Source organism: Ornithodoros turicata, chromosome 4, assembly GCF_037126465.1.
Source record: "Ornithodoros turicata isolate Travis chromosome 4, ASM3712646v1, whole genome shotgun sequence".
Classification (NCBI taxonomy): domain Eukaryota; kingdom Metazoa; phylum Arthropoda; class Arachnida; order Ixodida; family Argasidae; genus Ornithodoros; species Ornithodoros turicata.
Window position 1 is genome coordinate 59,900,069 of NC_088204.1, and position 22,152 is coordinate 59,922,220.

General features: G+C 44.6%; 1 protein-coding gene and 1 long non-coding RNA gene across 5 annotated transcripts in view; both read left to right on the forward strand.

The window, feature by feature from the left end:
• The first annotated feature begins 1,138 nt into the window (after positions 1 to 1,138).
• Positions 1,139 to 22,152, forward strand: part of LOC135391625 (uncharacterized) — a 29,505-nt gene continuing 8,491 nt past the window's right edge. Inside the window, exons 1-2 of one of the 4 annotated variants that reach the window (XM_064621952.1) lie at positions 1,139 to 3,086; positions 3,706 to 3,780. In XM_064621952.1, the coding sequence (XP_064478022.1) occupies positions 2,847 to 3,086; positions 3,706 to 3,780 (315 nt within the window). In that variant the 5' untranslated portion in view covers positions 1,139 to 2,846. Of the gene's footprint in view, positions 3,087 to 3,705; positions 3,781 to 10,704; positions 11,276 to 18,158; positions 18,615 to 22,152 lie in introns of those variants that run through there. The other 3 variants (XR_010422062.1, XR_010422060.1, XR_010422061.1) reach the window with 3 other exon arrangements.
• Positions 11,269 to 17,641, forward strand: LOC135391628 (uncharacterized). Its single transcript, XR_010422063.1, has 2 exons — positions 11,269 to 11,799; positions 11,887 to 17,641. It is a non-coding gene; the product is annotated as an uncharacterized LOC135391628 (long non-coding RNA).

Here is a 22,152-nt window from a genome sequence, read left to right on the forward strand (position 1 = left end):
GCTATTGATGGTTTGCATACTCTTGCTTTCCCAGCCTCTGTATTACGAGTGTTTTTCTCCTTGCATGTCCAGAGCTGTCCTAACTTGCCCAGACATGCCATGATGACGTCACAGCTGACGTCACAGGATGTCCGGAACTGGTGCTGCGATGCTTTGCAACCTGCCTCCGTGCTCCGTCGCCCAGCGACAGTCAGCGGCCGTTCCGGGCCGCTTTCTACAAGATGGCGTCGTTGATCTTCAACTAAACTCCTTCTCTCCACTCTATCTCTATCTTTTTATTTTATTTTCTACCTATTTTTTTTATTTTTTATCAGCTCAAGTAGCCGGCAACTCACATCTTCGTCTGGACGTGTCTTAGATGATCCCCAATTAGTGTAATGACTCCCTGGTGGGTCCTGATTAATGTGGGGGGTCCCAATTAGCTCTAATTGCTAATTAATGGCGTCCAGACGAAGATGTGACTTGCCGGCTAGTTGAGCTGATACATTACTACTCCCACCTTTCGCCCTCCCCGTTTTTTTCCATTGATCTAATAAATATACCCCCCCCCCGCTTCCCCGGGCCAAAGCCGTATTACACGGCACTGGCACTGCCCCGGCCAAAATAGGGAAGCCGATCGGCGACAGCGCTGGTTTATGTGGCACTCAAAATAATTCATACGGCAAGAAAAGCTTTTGTTCGTTTGTTAAACCAAGCATATCATTCCAGATTGCAACAAGAAGAGTAACTCGTTCACTAGTCCTTTCTTTGCAGGCAAGATGGGGGGGGGGGATATATTTATTAGACGAAAGAAAAAAAGGGGGAGGAAACGCAAGATGGAGATTAGTGTTCGCCAAACGGAAACACAAGTGCCTGCTGCTGAACTTCGGAAAAGTTTGCGATCAACAACTACAAATCACAAGGGGACTGTTCTGAACTCCCTGAACTGCAGTCTTCTGCAGCATAATACACTTTAGACTAACTGCGACAGGTGTGAGCAAGCAGATGTGCCTGTGATGTGTGATTCAAATGTGTGCTCAAATCGCTGCAAACATAAAATAAAAGAAAATAGAAAAATAATAGACTGAGAGCAATGTACATATGATTAATGTATTCCATTTAATGAAAGAGTTTCTCTGTATATCTGGGATCTCTGTATATCTCTATATAAATTGGGAAGCATGTACAACAACAATAATAAATGATAGAGAAGTCATGATGACATGGGATGTTTACCCCTGGAAACCAAAGGACCCTACCCTCCTTCACAGAGGTTGATATGAGAGGAAACACAAAGTTCATACAAAAGTTCCACATAGCTATGATAATCTATACTATTTTGTGAAGTAAAATAAATGTGGAAATCATCGTGTATCGAATACATAATGCTGAATTCGAGAAGCCGTAATGGGTAACATGCGTCGGACAGCGGCACACAGGCAACGTCGTAAATAATATTTCGTGACGCGTTTTGAAGTGCTGCCTGTTTCAACGGAACATTTAACGGAATGTTTATCCTGTTCTCAGTCTGACGGGCTGCGTACATATAATCGCTCATAATACATTTTTTGAAGTTAGAACTTCCAAAAAGCTCGAATAATTTGCCCTACTTGCAAATAGTTCTGCCGTCGGGCACATACCTCCCCATCCCCGTCTTTGGTGTTCCCGCCATTCCCGCTCCATCCCTTGCTCACTCTTTCCCTCCTCACGTGACATATGACGCACGCTATGAGCCTGTGTGACTCGAACTACAGCCGAAAAGAGTCTCCCTGCGAAGTGCCATGTCGCGGAAGAAGCTCCCTGGCGAAATACGTTCATACTTTCGGGAATATCTAGGCAGCGCAGGAACGACATGTAAACAAACTCACATGACCTCAAAATGACGTTACCTATGACGTGTGGCCGGAACAAGATGGGTGTTTTATGAAAAGCTCCCGCTTGAGGGTGGTTACAACGATGTCGGGTTTATGTCACACCTGTGCTCTTCTGGACCTGTTGGGCTTTGGGTTCTTTCCACTCCGCGGTTTTCCTGCATGCTTTCCTGGTTTATGGTTCTCTTTTTCCAGGACTTCTACTCTGTTCATTAGGGATTTGATTAGTTCTAATTTCGTCTCATTTTCCGTAGTGATCTCAATCACACAATTTTACAGGTCTACGATATTTTTTTGTCCTGTTGAGCATTCTGCCCCTCTGAGGTTGTCGTTCCTGCTCTCTATATAGTGTGGTGAGCCTGTCCATCATTGATCTTCATAACGAACCCTGAGACTGGGGAAAAACACACTAAACAGAAGTTTGAGACTCCTGTTTGGTCTGTTTTCCCCAGTCTCAGGGTTCGTTATGAAGATCAATTATCACCAGCTCGACTGCTTTCTCGCCGCTCTTTACGGTCCACTATTGTTTGCTTGTCGACGATTAGTTTCTGTACCCTACTTTCTAGGGTCTTATTATTGTTTTCCTTGAACTTCCGGTTCAAAGCGTGTTGGTTTTCTATTTGCTTCTCCAACTTTTAGAATGTTTCGCATATATTACACTCGAAGCGGGCGTTGAAGGCGCGCGTTTCGTCAACGTTTCGTCAACTCCGTTTGGTCAACCTACATGCAACTCCTACATTTATCGCACTGTATCATTTCCTCTGCTTCCGGTGTCTTCTCCATACCAGCTTGTGAAAAGAAGAAGAAAAAAGAACGGGCACTTCCAGTGACCGTTTTGAAAAGCGCGCCGCACCAGGCCACAACCGCTACAGGCGCTAATAGATGGCGCAACACTAGCCCCGCCATCTCGCCATTGCTTGCCTTCTTCTGCGAGTGCCTTTGCGTATGTGAGTGCTTCCGAGTTTTTTTCGTCGTTGTGCTGCAGTTTTGTGCAAAATGTGGAAAAGCAGAGGGAAGACTTGTTCCGTGTTTGCGTGTAGAAACTGTGACAGGGATCTTATTCTCTGGGACGAAGCAGTTTGTCAAATCCACGAGCCGTCGCTACACAAAGACTGCCCGTGTTTGAGGCCTTTTGCAATGCACGGGTTCCCACAAGGAGAGAAAAACAAGCTTGTCCGACAACGATGGGTATCGAATCTTCACAGGAAAGATTTCAGACCGGGAAAATCAGCGAGGGTGAGTAGCTGACACAATCTATTTGCGCACTGCCCGTCGATAGGGCGGTGTGCTTAGCGTTTATTTAGATGGAATGCTTCTCCCATTGTAAACACATTATTGTAGCGCTGTATGTATTGTCATGGCAATTTAGCAAAACAAGACGCAAGAAAGCTGGTCTTGGTTTCTTCACGGTTTTGCACCGCGTGTAATTTCAGAGCTATTTTGTATTGCAAACTGTAGGATGGGACAAGCAGAATGCTTGCCCACATGCTTTTTCTTTGACGTAGGTGCGGCCCTGTTGAACGTGGTCTTCGTCGACAGAGGATGATACAGTGCATGGCGCGCAGACTTTCCTTAAATCGCGTGCTGATAGACAGCTGGAAACGAGATAGGGATGATCGACTGGGCCGTTGAAGGGAGTGTCGGCATACACAACGGACGCGTCAGAAAACGGTGCGGTGTGGCCGGTGTGGCGAACGCATCCGTTGTGCGTACCAACCCTCCCTTCAAGGCGAAAGTGGATCATCCCAATCTAGTTCCCAGCCGTTTTCAGCGCCCGATGACGCGCGCTCCGCTGTTCAATGCAAGTCTGCGTGCCACTGTACGTGGTCTTTCACATGGGTTTTTCTTACTGCAGGTGTGCTCAATCCATTTTGTTGATGGTCGTCCAACAAAAGACAACCCATACCCAACGCTGCACCTTCAGACACTGGTAGGCACGCAGAGCTCTTGTTCTGTCGTAAATATTTTGCCTTGTGTTATTTATCCTGTGACATTTTGTGTTTGTATTTCATGCAATATCAGCCCAGCAAACCGTATACATACGAGGTACATCCTGGGAATATCCCAAATTGGATGTTCGGATATTCATGGGAGCTTCACAGTGAGCTCGTTTACATAGAAAATATATCCATGCCGCTGCCAGTATTCCATCTGTTTTCACATTCCAGAACTGACGCATAGACATCTGTTTTGGATATTTGAATGTTCAGGGGATATTTAAAAATTTATGTTGTTTTTGTGTTGAATCAGTTTGCAGTTGATAGTTTACTATAGCAAATAGTGCACACACCATTAAATAAAAGTAAATCTTTACTTTTGGCAGCACACTCTGTGCCATATGTATACAATATATTTATCGGCAACACTGCATGACACTAAGTGACACTGTGTAAGAGAGGGATCGTAGAAAACACGAGACATGTGATACTGGAGTGCACGGTCCTTGGTGGAAAAAGAACATGCTTGCTAGAGGAAGCCCTCGGTTTTACGGCGGCCAGCGGAGAAGATACAGAGGTGGCAACAACCAAACGCCAATTGAAACGATGGTCGGTAGAAAATCGATAGGAGCATAGCAGACAGAAACGGAGGAATACAGGCGATGCAAAAGCAGACGATACAATGGGACCCCTCATCAGTGGCGTAGCCACGGGGGGGCTAGGGGGGGCTCGAGCCCCCCTTACCTGCCACGACGGACCCACGCAAATCGCGCAAATCCGAGGAGAAAATAATATATAGGGGGGGAAGAGTGTGACAATCGCGAAAGTTCTTACAGTTCATGGCACTCTTGAATGGTTTTCAAAGTATGAGCTTTTCAAAATCCTTCCGATCCCGTGACACCGCCTCATTGGACATCACTGCGTAATCGTATTGTGAACGCCCAAATCAATTACCGCATTGTGCGGTGTGCACAAGTATTGTGTGTTGTCGCACCCAGGATCAGCGGGGGGCAGGGGTGCGAGTTTTCGTATCGAGCCCCCCCTACCTTGGCGGTCTGGCTACGCCACTAGCCCCTCATCCCAAGAGAAAAGACGGACGCGACATCAGCACTACCAGCGGGGATATAGTTGAAAGGACACGTCTGTTAAAGACAAGAAAGGACGTGTCAACTACTGCAACTAATTAATGAAAGAAGAGAAACGAAGCAAAGAATATCCGGCATGTCCGCACATTTAAAGCTGGGTCCTCGTTCCATAGACGCACACCAGGGGTGCCCCTACACTCCATCCATCCATGCAGTAACCAGTAACCCCACTGCGGGAGGAGTGCCCAACGATCTTTCGGACGTAGTCCAAGGCATTGTCCACAAACGCAAACTGCATTAGCAAATGTGCTCTCAGCACCGGAGAAACAGGCTTACTTTTTTACCCCTCCATCAGATACATGGATTTGAAGAGGGACAAGAGCATTTGCTGAAATACAAGTTGTTGAACTACGCTCATTATACTGGGACTCCACAACAAAATCACCACAAAGGTTGTGGTATACCTGTAACCTTTGGGGTGTCAGGAATATGTTTACAAAATATCTCGTTCCAAAACTGCACAGATTTTATTCAAACGAATTTATTACGAAGAGAGCGCTTCGCCTCTCTGAATCGAGAGGTTACTGAGAGCAACATGCTGCCAACATCATCGGCAAGGGAGAACGCAGGTTGCGAAGCAGACGACAATGCTGGTTGGCTCCACGGTATACCATGGAGCTCTGCATTCTGCTCTTCACATTTTGGTTTCAGTATGGCATTGTCACATTTACAAATTAATTGCTCGTGCAAAATGGGTCCAAGTGTTGTATTCAGCGTTGAGGGGGTTGTTCGCGTTCTGTATGGTGCTCACCTAATTTCTTTTCGAATCCTCGCGAAGTCCCCCTTTAAGTATAGTGTGCCGTATCACGTGTGCAACAGTGCCAACATCTTAGCAGTAAACCCGTGCGTCTCCAAGCGACATCAGCGTATACCTGCTAATGTTCCTGGCATCCCTTCCTGGCAAATATTGTACGTTTAATTCAAGCTACCATCTATAATTAGGGCCTGACTTTTTAGGGTTAAACCCGTATCCGCCCGATATTTACCCCCCGAACGAAATCTGTAAAATTCGGGTTTAACCCGAATCTACCCGAAAACATCCGGGTCGCGTGGCACACTCATAAGCATGCATTAAAATAAAGTTTGATAACATTGCTAAACATTAGTTCCATGTTAAGACAAATTTTTATTAAACAAACAAAAAATCACCCGAATACACCCGAATTCCTGACAACAGAATATGCCGTAACGGGATTTAACCCGAATACACCCGAATTTTCAAATGGAAAATATCACCCGATATTTACCCCCCGAATTTGGCCAAAAATAAAACCCGAAAAAGTCAGGCCCTATCTATAATGTGATTCCTTTTACTTGGTAAATAAAGTCAGAAAAGGCCATGACAAAAAACCGAGACTGGGAAAAGACGAAAAACAGACGACACAACACAAAGTCAGACAAAAAAGACTTTGTGTTGTGTCGTCTGTTTTTCGTCTTTTCCCAGTCTCGGGTTTTCGTCATGGAGCTTAGCCACCAGCTCGCTTGCTTTTTAAACCATTTTATCTGTATCGGAAAAGGCAGTTCAAGTACAGCAAGACTTTAATTCAGACCACAGCACAGTACACTTAGTACAGCACATCTGTCTGTGAAAACACAAGCGAAACAGATTTCAGTGTGTACTCCACATTCTGACCAAGCCAGTTCCACTTTTTAACTGGTCTGTCAAGCGTGGCATTTGACGAGCTGGTGAGGGCACTTGCCACCACTGTGAAAACCCAATTCACCGTGGCACCCTAACATCAAGTGCTGGTGACACTGATGAGGTTGCGTCTGGGACCGCCTCTTCACGACCTCTCTTTGAAGTATCAACAGCTGCAGTCAGCAGGATTTTCCGCTGCATAGTGTCGGAGTTCGCCAGATTCACAAGGAAATATCTGGTGTTTCGGATGGCCAGAGGCACCATCAAGAAAACATTGCCTGACATTTTCGACAACTACCAGTCTGTTAGATGTATCATTGACTGTTTTGAGCTCTTTATAGAGAGACCCACTAGTCTGAATCAAATGAACCTACAGTCAGTGCAAATCACGTAACACTGCAAAGGTCTTGCATGTGATTGTTCCAAATGGTTTTGTGATGTTCATCTCGAAACCACACGTTCGTCATCCCAGTGATCGTTTCATCAGGTTAGATAGCATAGATTGAGAAGTTACCTGTCAAAAAGAACTCGTTACGAGTTAAGTTACCGTGTGAAAAATGTAACTAAGTTGATAACAAAGTTCTTCGACCTGAAATCTGACTCACAGTTACTGAGTTACTTAAAAAAAGAATGAGTTACTTCCAAGTTACTACGGACACAAAATAGCATTACGCTTGAGTTAGACTTATTAGAGTTAGACTTACTTAGAGTTATTATTGAGTTACATCTTGAGTTCCCTGCGAAGGAGTGCAACACGCATAGATCGTTTTCGTTTATGTCCAACAATAGACCTCTCCCTGTTTGTAAAGAAATGGCGTCATAGTGTTCGACAGCACCACAAATTTGGTAGAGTTGGACTACGCTTGAAGCTAGAGGTGATCAAGGCCACGCCCAAAAGCCACAGTCTTGAGGGGATTACGATATGGTCCCTTAAAGGGACGCAACCCTCTGTCCTGCTTTTCTTTCAATGGGAGACAGTGAACAAGTGCCCGTTCGTTGAACCCAGCCCTCTCCTTCCGATTTGTTTCGGTTTCAGTCTGTCTACCAACGTCATGATGACGTTTCTTGGGTAGAGGTCTATTTGAACGCTTTGCACCTTACTCCCTGTTGGCGCACAATGGTTCAGCTTCATTTCAATGGCAGCGGTTCTTACTTCCTGAATAAAATACTGTCATTGATTGAATATCACATTTTATGGCAAAAAATGCCATGAAGGAACCGGAGAGAAAGCAAGAAAATATGTGGACGTGAGTGAAAAGCAAACTAGAAGTAACTTGGAACTTAAGTTACTTCTGCTAAGTTACGTGAAATGAGTTCCTCTGAAAGTTACCATGGCGCAAAAGTACTGAGTTAAGTTACCGAGTTAATTAAGTTAAAAGCTACCAAAAAAAGGGAACTTAGTTACAGTAATGAGTTACCTCGACCTCTATTAGATAGTGGCTGTTTAAAGCTCCTCACATCAGGTGATGAAATTCTTGCAGACCGAGGATTCACCATATCTGACGTAATTCCTGTAGGTGTTAAAAGTAGCACAGAAGTCATTTCTAACACCCTGCACCATGCAAAGTAATTCACATCGCAGAGTCATAATTATTGCAGAAATTGAATTTAAAGTACGCCGCAAAAAGCGACCATGTGCAACGGCGGTGAAGAGCAGTACCAGCCTGTGATCTGCCTGGAACATGCCTGGAAGAAGGAGAACGCTCGCTTATTGGTCTAGAGAAATGTTGTCGGCTACTCCTCTGTCGTCTGTTCTCGGCTGCTCGGGGTTCTGAAAAAGCCCTTCTCCTGGCTCGGTAATGATTCGGCTGCTCATTCTATCCCCAATTCTCCGGGAGAACTGGAAAAACTGGTTTACGGCGGCAAAGGGACAAGGCACTGACCGACAAACCAGAAGGAGTTCTCCTTATAACGTCATCGGTGACGTGGCATCATACCTTCTCCTCCTCGTTGTATCCGGAGTGGCGAGATAAGGGTGAACGCGCGGAGCCATGTTTATGTGAGTTTTTTTTCTCGGAAACAAATTGCACACATCAAAACCTTTAGCGCTATTCGGTAAAATGACGCACACACTTTCATCAGACGTCTTAATCTGAAAATTTTTTGGATGGCCCTCTGTACTCCGTTAAACTTGTACTGCCACGCTTTTCAAAGGGCAGCCCTCAAATCGGTGGTCCAAAAGTGGTGGCCTCGCGTCACCTAGCTAGGCTTTGAATTCACATTGAGAGCTCAACTAGGTGTCGTAAATGTTTCAAATTGTTGAAACATTTTCGAGCCAGCATTTTTGCTAAAAAGCCACTGGCTAATGATGTTCTTGTAGCCATAACTGGGCTGTGCAACCTTCAGCCCTTCTTGATAAAGGATGACTGTGCTAATGTTCCTGGACAATATACCCACTGTCTACCTCCTACAAGCGAGCAGTTAGGAGCAACAGAAAACTTTGTGATAAATGACAGTGTTGCATCCAAGATTTTGTCCCGTTTATTCTGTTTTCTTTCTCCCTTTCCTTTCAACTGCGTACCAGCCTCTACTGCTTAGTTTTGACAATGGCAGGCAATAACTGAAATAAATGCTTTTAAGCTTTGGAACACAGCTCTATAAAATTCTTTGTCATAAAGCACCTCAACAACGTGCGCTTAACTGAGTGTCCAAATGACAAGGTCGCGTTGTTCCTTCTGACAACAGAAGAGCCTTCTGCTGCACTTGCAAATAATACAGATTTTTCCCTGTGTTGCTCAAAAGAAGTCCATTCTCCGTTGCAACAACATATAATACTTTTTACTCTTAAAGAGGCTTTGTAGGCTTCCGTACTTCTGTACGAAGATTACAGTAAGGGTGTGTCGAGAAAGTGCCATTTGCTATTAATACACAGCAGACATTTAGCAGACTATTGCATTGTTCGATTTTTAGTGATAGTGGTTCTTCACTTAGCTCATTTACAGTTTTGCTTTTTTCAATTCACGTTAAGGCTTCTGTAGCAACCGCAAACCGTACCAGCACATTCCTGCAACTCCCTATTGAAGCGTGCACCCTCCTGAAGCATTTATTATGTAACTCAACACGCAACAATACAGAACTAGAAATGAAAATGCGGCTAGGTGACGGATAAGGTGTCTGAAATGAAGTTGAGAACTTTGATGTTGAGTGCACCGCACTCTGTAGGAAGTTTTTAGTCTGTGATGGGGCCTGATTTACTCTTGTATCCGTAGCGCCAGCTTGAACGACGGTTTGACGAAATAATGCTAACCAGTTTTCGCAGTTATGAATTGGTGTTATAGTTATGTTTTGTGGGTGTGATTTCCCTGCTGTTCGAAACAGTGTTGACGAAGCAAACATTTTGTGCCTCGAGTAAACCCTGTTATGTTTGTTATCAATTGAAAGGGAAACTCACACAGAGGCGAATGCAGTCAGTAAAAATGTAATTTCGCTAAAGCGCAAACTACAAAAACGCCATAACGAACTGCCGACGCAGAAAGGTCTGAAAGATTCCAGTATATCGTGTTGCATGATGTAATGAAAAAATGCCATTTGCTATTAAGATGTGCTATTATTTTGCTATTAACTGCGACATCGTCCCTTGTTTACTGCGTCGCAACTGTCGGCAGCTCTTAAGATAGGCAAATAAAATTGTATATTTGAGAAGCAGACATTTAGCGGATATTTGCAGTGTTTGATTCTTACTGATAGCCGTAGTGGTTCGTCCTTTACAGTTTGCCTGCTTTTTTTCTCTTCATTTCTTTTCTTTACTTCTTTTCGCATTCCTGCGACTCCGTCTTAGTGTGCGACAGCTGGAACTACAGAACTGTTGGCATCTTTCATCCGAATTGTTTTGCCCCAGTCCCTTTATTGTCTTGAGTCCCTTTATCTTTTATTGTATTGTCCCAGTCCCTTTATTGTCTTGCTATATCTTTGTGGAGACTGGAGGATCGCAGTTTTCGTTATGCATTTAGTTTTACAGTTAGTAGTAGTAGTAGCCATGTCCTATCCCTTTTGAGTCAGGGTGGGCTATGCTCGACTTCTGGTAGAAGGTTCGCCATAGCCTCTGGGACTAAATAAAATACTCTTAAAAAATACACACGAGATAACAGAAGGAAAAGTTTTACGGCGCTTAACATAGATGGCGACACAATCAATTGGAGGAAGAGCGGAAGAGCAACCATGAGAGCAACGGAGATACGGAGAAGTGGCGTGCGTGAATTGTTGTGAAGTGGTGAACAAATACGTTGGACGATAATGGACGAGTTCAGTCAATCTATTTCCATGATTCATTCCGTCTGAACTGTGTGTTCACGAACGACACATCACTGGATTCAATGCGACGGCGCGTGTAGTGTGTCCCGAAAGTGAAAAGTGTTGAAAGTGGCAGTCTCTTTTCTATCCGTGCTGTGTACAAAACCTTGCATCCAACCGATCTCTAGGATGCCTGGTGTACGTTGTAATGTTCCGGGATGCACAAACCGTATGTTTTCGACGACTGGCATTTGCTACCATAGAATTCCGAAGGACAGTGCGCGAAAGCGAAAATGGTTTGAAGCACTCAATCACGAATTTCGTGATACGGGACGTGTTTGTTCAGCCCATTTTACTCCTGATGCATACGAAGTCTTACCAGCAGACGCCCCAAAGCGCCTAAAGAGGACTGCGGTTCCAATATCAGCGTTCCTCCGTGCGGCCGACGTGTTCGTCACTGGCAAGTCGTTTGAGGTATGCGGCTGCATTCCAGAAGTTACTCGGGTCGACACAACACACATCAGATTGTTGCATGTGAAGGTCGAAAGCTACTCCTATGTGTTTTAGAGCTAGCTGCGGACCAGTACAGCGTCACTGTTTCTGAGAATGCGCGGTATATACTCCGAATTCATGGCGTTAATGCTTTACGAACACACGCAGATGACCCCATACTGATGTAAACACCGTCACACTAAAGCGAAGCAGTGACCAGTGGTTCTGATGTCTCGCAGCCCAAATGTCACTGTCGTCTGCTGTTGCCATGTCGAGAATCGTACTTGCGCCCGTTCCACAACCTACCCGAGGGTTTTCCTACTCTCAGGGTCCCATGGTACAACACTGACATCTGGCCCACTCCTACTCGAGAGTTGTGGAATGCAGCTGGTTTATTCACATGACGTCATCCACATGGCGCCCGCCACTTCCGCTAGCAGGCTTGCCATCATAATGTAGATCCACAGATTTTGACTGCCCAGGCCTTCACCCACATCACGTTCACCGTACGTTTGGTGCTTCAAAGTTATTGTACCGTACGAGTATTATTTGTACCATAATCCAAGTAATTTCCATGTTTTCGACATTAACAGTCCTATTAATAGCATGAAGGCGGCGAACGACACAGGAACCACGCTTCGAGGGACATACATCATGGCAACAATTTCGGCTTTTCGAAGCCAGTGCTCTCTGGGGGAGTGACGTCAGTGAATAGACCCTATAGACCATCTGCCCCGTGGGCGCCGCCACATTGAAAGTGCAGCACCGTCTAGCCTGGGGAGCATGTTGAAAACTGTTCATCTTTTCCACCGCTCAAGCCAGATGGAAGGAAAGCATACAGGCCGTATTCTTCCTCCTTGGTATCGTTTTTCTGCCGGCTAGCTTGGGCAGATTGCAAAAGCGCTGGGTGTGAGTTTGGTTGGGAAACAGTGTATACAACGAACCTCACACACAGTGCTTTTGCAATCTGCAAAAGCAAGCTGGCACCTGGATTAAATCAGATGGCACTTGGAGTAATATGGGCGGGAAAACCTGTAGTAGGGTGCCGTTCATTGTGTAGGATACAGACTTTAAGCTTTTCTCTAAAACCATGAATTTTGCATTCCAAAACTGTAATTCACATACGTAAGGCTCTCGGTGCTGAAAGCCACGATTTATTTCCAATTGCAGCTTGAAATGATCCAAACCCTTCGACAATAATCTTTGACCTTTCCTTTGCGAAGTTTCGCTAGCAAAGTATAGCAGCCGCTCGTAATGTCACGATGAATGCTCTCCCAGTATGCGCACAGTACCTCTGTTCAGAAGCGAAATAACCCATACTTTATCTGGAAACCCCTGTTCAACGAGTTGCCACTATCGATCAAAGCCGAATTCAAGTGATATAGAAAGAAAGGAGATTCAGCAAATCTGTCCTTCTGCCAATGCTCACGCTTTCAAGAAATGAGTGTAGAAGCAGGTACGTGCCTCGACGGTGGAACGCATATTTAATAATCATTAATTAATGAAAACACTTAACATGCACACATGAGAACAGGTCATTTGGAACGGGGAACATTTAACAATGCAAAAATTTATGAAGGCACAGCTCACGTCAACTTCAATAATACCACCGGAAAAAATGTGGTCTCGTTCCCGAGCGAGATTACAGCGCCCCCAGGGGCCATGAGGAAATCTTAGTTGAACAAAACTGTTCTGTTAATTTAACATTCCCCAGTGCCCCCAGGATGGTGGTTATTGCGCTCGCAAATCAGACCGAATTCTTTCCAGTGTTATTATTAAGGTTGACCGGAGCTGTACTGTATTCCTTTCCAGTAGAATCAGGCACACCTCCACAAAGCCAGCTTTGAGAGCTTGCACAACTTTTGTGTTTTGTTTTAATTTTTCTTGAGCTGCTTGCAATACTGTCGCATTCGTATTGCAACATAGCAATGCAGCACCTGCGCCGTTATGTCCACTTTGCATTAATCGCGAGGGAGTGTCAAGTTGTCGTCTGGTATGTAGTCAATTACCAAATCATACGCTTGCTTATCAGAAGCACTTTAACGAAAGTTTTGTTCTGCCTCTTTCAGAAGAGAGAACACGGCAATATTTGGATGCACAAGTCCACCTTGTGTCTTGCACAATAGAAGGGCCAGGTCTTGCAGTATCCCTAGCACCTGTCATAGTGAACAGTTGGTGGTTTTAAGGATTCTTTGGCGCACACACCCAGTTACATAATAAATTATACAGTCGGTTACGCTGCTCAGTGCAGGTGCACCATCAAATACGGTCTCACATTCAGTCTCGATTTCCACAAGGCTATCAAGCTTCCATTTTTGTTGCTCCAATCTAGAATGGGAGGGTTTGTCTTCCTGAAATGGCAGTGTCGATCAGACATGCTCATCAGATGTGGCTCTTCAGTTTAATGAATTTCATAGTTACCATATTTAGGTGGTTTCACAAGACTGTAAATAGAGAGCATGTTGTACAGCTGCAAAAAAGTGGGCAAACAGGGATGTTCATTCTGGCCACCTGCTTGACATATGATGCAAAAATTTTCTTTTCAAGAACATCTTGCATTCTGCGTCTCTTAAGGCCGTTAACACTCACCTTGACACACTTGATGGCTCGCACACACAGCAAAATACAGAAATACGTCAACTGAAGATCCAGCTTAATGAGCTTGACCAATATGGGCGTCGCAATAATGTTGAAATTCGCGGGGTTCCAGCTTCGGTGGGGGAAGACCTACTTAAAGTTGTGAATGAAATCGCCCTTGAACTACAACTTCCCATCTTAACAGCATCAGACTACGAAGCGATCCACAGATTACCATCGAAGTCAAGCGACGGTATGCCTCCTATAATTGTAAGATTTCTTGACAGAAAGATACGCGACGCTTGGCTTGGTCGGAAGAGTAGACTAAAATCTACATCACAATCTAGTACGGTTTTCTTGTGCGAAAATCTGACATCTGAAAACAAGAAACTTCTGTGGCAGACTCGGCTATCAGCCAAAGAAAAAGGCTATCAGTTTGTTTGGGTGAAGAATGGGCGTATTTTTGTGAGGCGTGCAGATGGTACGAATGCCATTCGAATTTCACACGCCGATAACCTCACGACACTGTAGAGCGCTGCCTTGCGGCAACTTTGCTGGTACCTTTTGTGTTGCTTCAGGTGTTTATTGTACTCTTTCTTTTTACCTTCGAACTTTCATTGATGACCTTTGTTGCATTGGAAGACTTGCCTGATGCTGATGTGCATGACTCGCTTACGCTGCATCTCAATGTAAGAAGCCGTCCCCAGCACATTGACGAAGTAAAATCTGTCATTACTGCTTTAAATAGCAAGGTGTCTTTCCTGGGCCTATCAGAAACATGGACTCAAAAATCACATGAATCATTCCTTGAGATTGAAGGATTTAAAGCCGAATTCCGTCATAGGTGTGATGGCTACGGCGGTGTCGCGCTTTATGTTAATCACAATATTTGTTATTCTGTGAGACATGACTTGCATATTAATCAAATTTCGATACAAAGTGTTTTCATTGAAATCCCCATGTGCCCCGTCTCTGTGTGTTCTTACCCAGGCCGCCCACTGATCATTGGCGTTATCTACAGGTCCCCGAGTAATGACCTTTGTGCATTTTTAAGTGACTTTACTGAACTATTACATACACTATGGTCATCCAAATATAACTGCATTATCCTTGGTGATTTTAATGTGGATCTATTGAAAAATGACGCTGCGTGTATCTCGTACACTGAAACGTTCACTGCATTTGGATTCGCGCAGCTGATTTCCAACGTAACCCGTTTCAACCAGGATGGAGGGTCATTAATTGACCACGTGATCACCAACATTATTGACTCCAAACTAACTTACGGAGTTGCTGCATGCGACATTTCAGACCATGAAATTATTTACATTGGTGGTTGCTGTGAAAAAGCGGAATTAGCCGGACATCAGATACGCAGCCATGTGAACTACAAAGCTATTGAAAGATCCCTTTCGCAAATGATGTGGGGCTTTCATCGCTTTTCAAATGTGCGTGAAAAGTTTAGCTTCTTTATCTCCACTATTTCCGACGTAATTAAGCAGTATTCTACTCAAACCATATCTAGTCGGCGCACAGCTGTGAGGCAGCCTTGGATTACGAAGGCAATCCTAAGGAGCATTAAGCACAAAAACAGCATGTATAGGAAACTTCGCTTGAACCCGCTAAACACACGTCTTCGTGCTAGATATTCTAGGTACAGTAACGTGCTTAGAGATACCTTGAGGCTTGCAAAGCGAAACTACTTTTCTTCAGCTATAGACAGCTCTGCTGGTGACCCCAAATTGATATGGCGGACAATAAACACTGCGCTATCAAGAAAGCTTAATGTAACTCCCACTGGTGCGCGCCGGCTAACGCAGAACGGAACGTCTACTACAAACCCGAAGGAAATTGCAAATCAGTTCAATAACTATTTTTGTAACGTCGCAACTCGTCTTTGTCCGCCTGTAGACCCACTTCCAGCGGCCCCTATGCCTGCTCGAAATGACACTTCTTTTTTCTTGACACCGACAGACCGTTCTGAAGTCATTTCTGTTATTAACGGGCTGAAACCGCTTAAGTCATCCGGACATGACAACATTTCTCCCATTTTTCTCAAAAGGTTTTGTAACTATCTCGCTGATCCTCTTTCGGAGCTATTTAACGAAATATTCACTGAAGGTATTTATCCCCAAGAATTAAAGACTGCTAAGGTGTTACCTATCTTTAAAAGTGGGGATCGTACCGACACTTCCAACTATCGACCCATTTCGTTGCTCTCAGCCGTCAGTAAGGTTCTTGAGAAACTTATCCTACGTCGACTAGAGAGCTTTTTCGATTTGAACAAGCTGCTTTCTCCATCTCAATTTGGTTTCCGCAAAAATAAGTCCACCATTAGCGCACTGATTTATGCCACAGAAAAGATCAGAATGAACATTGAAGAGAAACTTTTAACTATAGGTATTTTCGTCGACCTCCCTAAAGCTTTTGACTTAATCAATCACAAAATTCTACTACAGAAGCTGGAGCGCTATGGCGTTAGAGGAACACCATTACAATTATTACAGAGCTTCCTGTGCAACAGGGATCAATTCGTTATCCAGGATGAGAGCTGCTCTGATGTTGGGTCTATAGGAGCGGGTGTGCCTCAGGGTTCGATTCTGGGTCCGTTCTTATTTCTCGTTTACATTAACGATCTACCTAATCACCTTTCTACCAGCTGTTTTCTCTACGCGGATGACACCAACATATTCATAGAATCTGATAATCTTTCATCTCTATTCTCTAAAGCAAACAGTGTCCTTGACAGGTACCGCTACTGGCTACTGTGTAACAGATTAGTTATTAACCTGGAGAAGACATCATATATCGTCTTTCACCCTCCTCAGAAGCGTCTTGACGTTAGTGACAAACAACTTCACTTCGGGAACTATGCTCTTACACGTGTTGCTTCAGTGCGCTTTTTAGGTGTAATTCTACATGAACATCTAAACTGGCAGCCACATATCACTTCGGTCCGTAACAAAATATCTGGAGGGCTTTACGCACTTTCAAAACTACGGCACTTAGTTCCGACCTCAATACTCCTGAACGTTTACTATGCGCTGGTGCACTCGCATATAAACTACGGCCTCGAGGTATATGGCCTGACGTACACTTCTCATCTTCGTCCCTTACTCGTAGCCCAGAAGCGAGCCCTGAGAATTATGCTTTCTTTGAACCCCCGGGACCATGTGTCATTTGCGTTTCCTCTACTCTCTGTGCTTAACATCTTCGACCTCCTGAAATATAAGATGTCACTATTGATGCATACTTTTTTCTATGGGACAGCCGACCGATTCGAACTGCAGCTGCACATTCCTCCCACATCTTACTCCCTTAGGAGTCTACAACTTTCTCTCTACAGCCCCACCTTCCGCACTAACCTTGGATTCTTCTCTGTTTCTGCTTTTGGCACTCGTCTGTGGAACGAGCTTCCTATTGCCATACGATCCATCGATAAGTATGCAGCGTTCAAACACTCTTGCCGAGCCTATTTTCGAGGCAGTTATGTTGATCCTTGTGTTTAAAAATGTATAATCATGCATAGGTTATGTACATATCCGTTACCTTTTGCAGTTTCTGTGTCTTCTCTTTTTTTTCTTTTTTTTCTTCGAGGTATGTTATCTAATAATTTATGTATGCATTTTGTTTTCTCTGCTTCCCGCAAGTCATTTGTGTAAAATTATGCACGTGGGTATAAGGACCGTTTTACAGGGTTCGCCCTCACGGTCCTCTTGTACTTTGTAATCGTACATTCCACTAATAAAGGAATCTTGAATCTTGGTTGAATTTTGCAGTTAGTATACATTTAAATCGCACTTTTCCAAGAGGTAGAGTTGACCCGCGTTTACCTGGACGGCTCTGTTTCCTGTGAAAATGTCAGGATAGCGGGGGAACCGGATAAATGAAACACGAAAATCCAGAGTGATCTTGAAAAGACATCTTTATTGACCATTACACAGACTATCCACTACTTACTTACAAAACTATCCATTGTCATCTGTTTCATTCTAACACACGCATTCAGTTCTTGTCTGGCATCTGTCTTGAAGCTGTCAGAGATGTTACTATCTTTCCTCAAAACAACCTACCACTACTGCCACTGGCTGGGGGGGGGGGGGGGGGGGGGTGTTAGCTTAGCCAATTGGCATAGCTCAGTTGGTAGAGCCCTGGACCGGTAATCCAAAAGATGTGGGTTCGAGTCCTACAGCTGGCTAACCTTTTCAGAGGCTTCCATAGTCCAACGCATGACTTCACAGACACACACATCACTTTTACGCGGCGTTTAGCTACGTTTCTCGCATAAGGGTTGGCAACACTGGTGACTGGTGCGCTGCGATGCTCACGGCCAGCGTTGTCACGGCTTTCATGAGTGTATCTTGGCGAATCGTGCATCTCGGCCCGACTAGTTGCTGCAAGCAATTAGCATTTAGTTGTGTCAGGATGCCTGGCGCACGGTGTTGTATTTCCGGATGCGGAAACACTCATGCGAAAGCGCGTGATGTTTCGTATCATGCCGTCCCAAAATGCGAGCAGCGAAGACGAGCGTGGTCTGAATCACTGGGCATGGATTTGCGACAGGAGGACCGTGTATGTTCAGAACATTTCACGTGGGACTGTTACGAATTGTTCCTACCCGGCGCGCTACGTCGACGATTGAAGAGCTCAGCGTTGCCAAAGCTGGAAACAGAGGCACCGACGGGACACGTTAGCGGGGTTTGTTCTGTCTCGTACAAAAGTGGATTGTGGTTCGTTTAGTTGGGTACCGAACCTTTCCAGTGTCTTTATAGTATTGTAGTAAGGGTGTACTCGCGTGGTGCACTGTTTACTCGCTGTTGCTGCGTACAGACAGATCTAAAGCCACAAACTATCATATCACAAACGACCACCAAAGGTTTTAAGCTGTGCCCATTTCGCAGTGTGCAAGCTCGGTGAACGGCTTGCAGTTAGTGTCCCACCTGGGACGTTATTACGCCAAGTACACCGTATAGTAACGCGTAACCTGTCATATATGTGTTAGCATACGAATTTCTCTGTCTACTTTGCAGCTTAAGAGCACACTTGTCACCAATGGTTTACCAATAGGTCCCTGTGTTTTAGGGTAAAAACTGGTTTTTACCTCCGGATTTGAATCATCATCACTTATGGTAAAACCTGAAAATGAATTCTGCGACTTTAAAAGCGATAAAACCCCCGTGCCGGGAAACAAGTCGGTTTTACTGCTTTTAATGTATGCTACACCGAACAGCCCAATTTTTAAACGTTTTCGAACTCTGCGAAGTGCCAATTCAGCCTGCTCAGATTTCGGACAACCGTGTGGTGAGCAGTACATTCAGCACAGCCATTCATCGTCTTCTGTCAATCTAAAATGCAACAAGTGCTCTTCTTTCTTTTTTCCCGCCCACTATCACCCGCCACAGCCCCTGAAATAAAACCCGCTTTTTACACCCCCGTTTTCAAAAATTTTTAAACTAAGAAAAATGGCCCTATTTATGCGGAATCACAAGCACTAAGGTGTTAACAAAAAATGGAGGGGTAGGTCATTGCTACTACACACTGTATACTGTGTGTAAGCACTTTAAAGGGACTATCACATCCGTCTCACCGTCTCCAGAACTACAGCGCCATTTTAATCTACGTTCATCTAATCTATGATGACAATGCCAAAATCCCGAAGCAAATTGGCGACGTTCCTACGCATTTTGATGCAACACATGGCAAGAGCAGATGACGCATGTTGAGAGTATCTTGGGATTTTCTCTGTGGAAACGTCACACGGACCAGGCAAATCAGTGTGCGTTCGTTGGCACGGCGGAGATGAGACCAATCAGGCTGGAGGGACCTTGGTAGCCTTGGGGAAAGACTGGCGACTTGGAATACTAGGGCGACAGCGTCCACTGTGTGATCAGCTGGTGGAATGCTGTTTCTGGTTAGCGTCGGATGAGTTTGTACAGCCAGGAGTGTAACACCCTATTCCACGCAATATAGTCAACTTGCGCTGGTAAGAGAGTGTTGTTGTATTTATTGAGGTCTTTTCACTTCGTGTATTGCGATGCGAACGCTAAGCAAACAACCTCGGCGACAATCGCCTGCACTACGCTTCTATTCGTGTGCCTGGCTTACGTCATCATGGGGTTAGCCTGCAGTTTTTGGAAGAGAGTCTTTCCAAGTTTACCGTGAAGCAGTGACAAACATTACCGTATCGGTGTCGTACATACGTTCCTGAAGTGATAGTCATAGTATCATTGCCGACAAAAATGCAGATCTATGAACTCACTGAACTCCTACAAGAGTAGGTAAACACAATCTTAAACAGTTTACTTTTGCAATATCTATAGCAACACTTAGAGTAGTTGTGGAACTTTCATAGATGTGGTTCATCACGCTTCCTTACATTGTACAGCAGACCAGAATACTGAGGAAAAAAGCATTGTACTTCTGTGTTTTGTGCTTAGCGAGATCAAGCCTGTAGTCTGCCAAGCCAAAGGAGTCTGAAACAAAAAGTACTACATTGAATACACAAACATACCACAAAAATACCCACGATACCCACACTGGTTGTGATGATTTAAAAAATATAAACAAATTAAATTTCAGTGCATAACTTTGAGCAATACACAACTTCAGAAAAACCCAGAACGCTTAGCACCACTTTGAACTCTGGGAACTTGCTGATAACAAAGGTGGACAAGGTCTCCCAAACTGTTTCGGTTCCTTCTCTCCCGGCCGATTGTCCACGAGCAGTCAAGGTTAGCGAAAATGAAACGCGAAGGACTGTTCTCCCTTCCTCATGGCAGAAATCGCTCAGGATGCAAAGCATGCACAAGGAGCACTGGAAGTTTCACAAATCTGGTATTATTGCTAGTAGCCACCCGTGCGAGAGACCCGAAAGGTTGATTCCTCTTGCACTCGCATGACTTAAAGGAGTACAGAGGGCCATCCAAAAAAAAATTCACATTAAGACATCTGATGAAAGTGTGTGTATCATTATACTGAATAGTGCGAAAAGTTTTGATGTGTGCAATTTGTTTCCCAGGAAAAAACTCACATAAACATAGCTCCGCGCCTTCACCCTTAACTCGCCACTCCAGCTATAACGAGGATGAGGAGGTATGATGACACGTCACCGATGACGGCATAAGGAGACTCGTTCTGGTTTGCCGGTCAGTGGGGGTCAGCGCCGTGTCCCTTTGCCGCCGTAAACCTGTTTTGCCGGTTTTCCCGAAGAATTGGGGATAGAAGGAGCGGCCGAAGCATTACCGAGCATGGAGAAAGGCTTTATCAGAACCCCGAACAGCCGAGTAGCAGACGACAGCGGAGTAGCGGACAACATTTCTCTAGGCCAATCAGCGAGCGTTCTCCTTATAGCGTCAGCGCGAGGTTCCAGGCAGATCACAGGCTGGTACTGCTCTTCACCACCGTTGCGCACGGTCGCTTTTAGCGACATATTTTAAATTCAATTTCTGCGATAATTATGACTGTGGTGTAAATTACTTCGCGTTGTGCATCTTACTGGCCTACTTAACAGTTTTATAGGAAGAAAACTGGGTGTTAAAAATGACTTCTGTGCTACTTTGAGACTTGCAGTAATATATTACCTAAATGTTTAATGCCACATGTTGTACAAAATGTACAAACATACCGATGTTCGAAGTGCCAACCAGGTTAGATACATGAATTAAAATTGCAGACCCGCTGAGATTAGCGATACTGCAGCCTCTTTTGTTATACTGTTCAAGAACGGTTCTCATTACTTGTAGCGTGCAGAATCTTCTTTTGTAACATGTTTGTATTGCCGAAAATGGTGCACGTTGCCCCAGACTAAGTGGATATAATTCAAATGCGATAAGAACAGGGGTTAAATAACAAAAGCTTAACTTTCGGTTGATTCTTTTTGCCTGCACCTCCTGAACTAGTTTTAAGGAGTGCAACCCTCTCTCATTCTTTTCGTCGTAGACCTCGCAGGTACTGGTGCAGCATTTCTTTTCAAGAAGAATAGACATTTTAATTGGGAGAGCAGGTAATGATTACGGCATATAATTCCTGTAATCCCAGCAAGTTTAATGGCTAGAGTCTTCATATGGTATTCTCAGCTCAAGTGGCTAGTGAAAGCAAAGCCTAAGACTGATGTTTTCTGCAACTTGTAATTTCACGTGTAATTTCTGTACTTGTAATTTCACACGTATAAGCCACACTGCAGATAAGCCGCAGGACCTTTCTTAGGAACATTCTGAAAATTTTCCACCAGATGAGCCGCGGGCAGTACGGCGCCCCTGATTTGTGCGGTAAACCAGTGACGC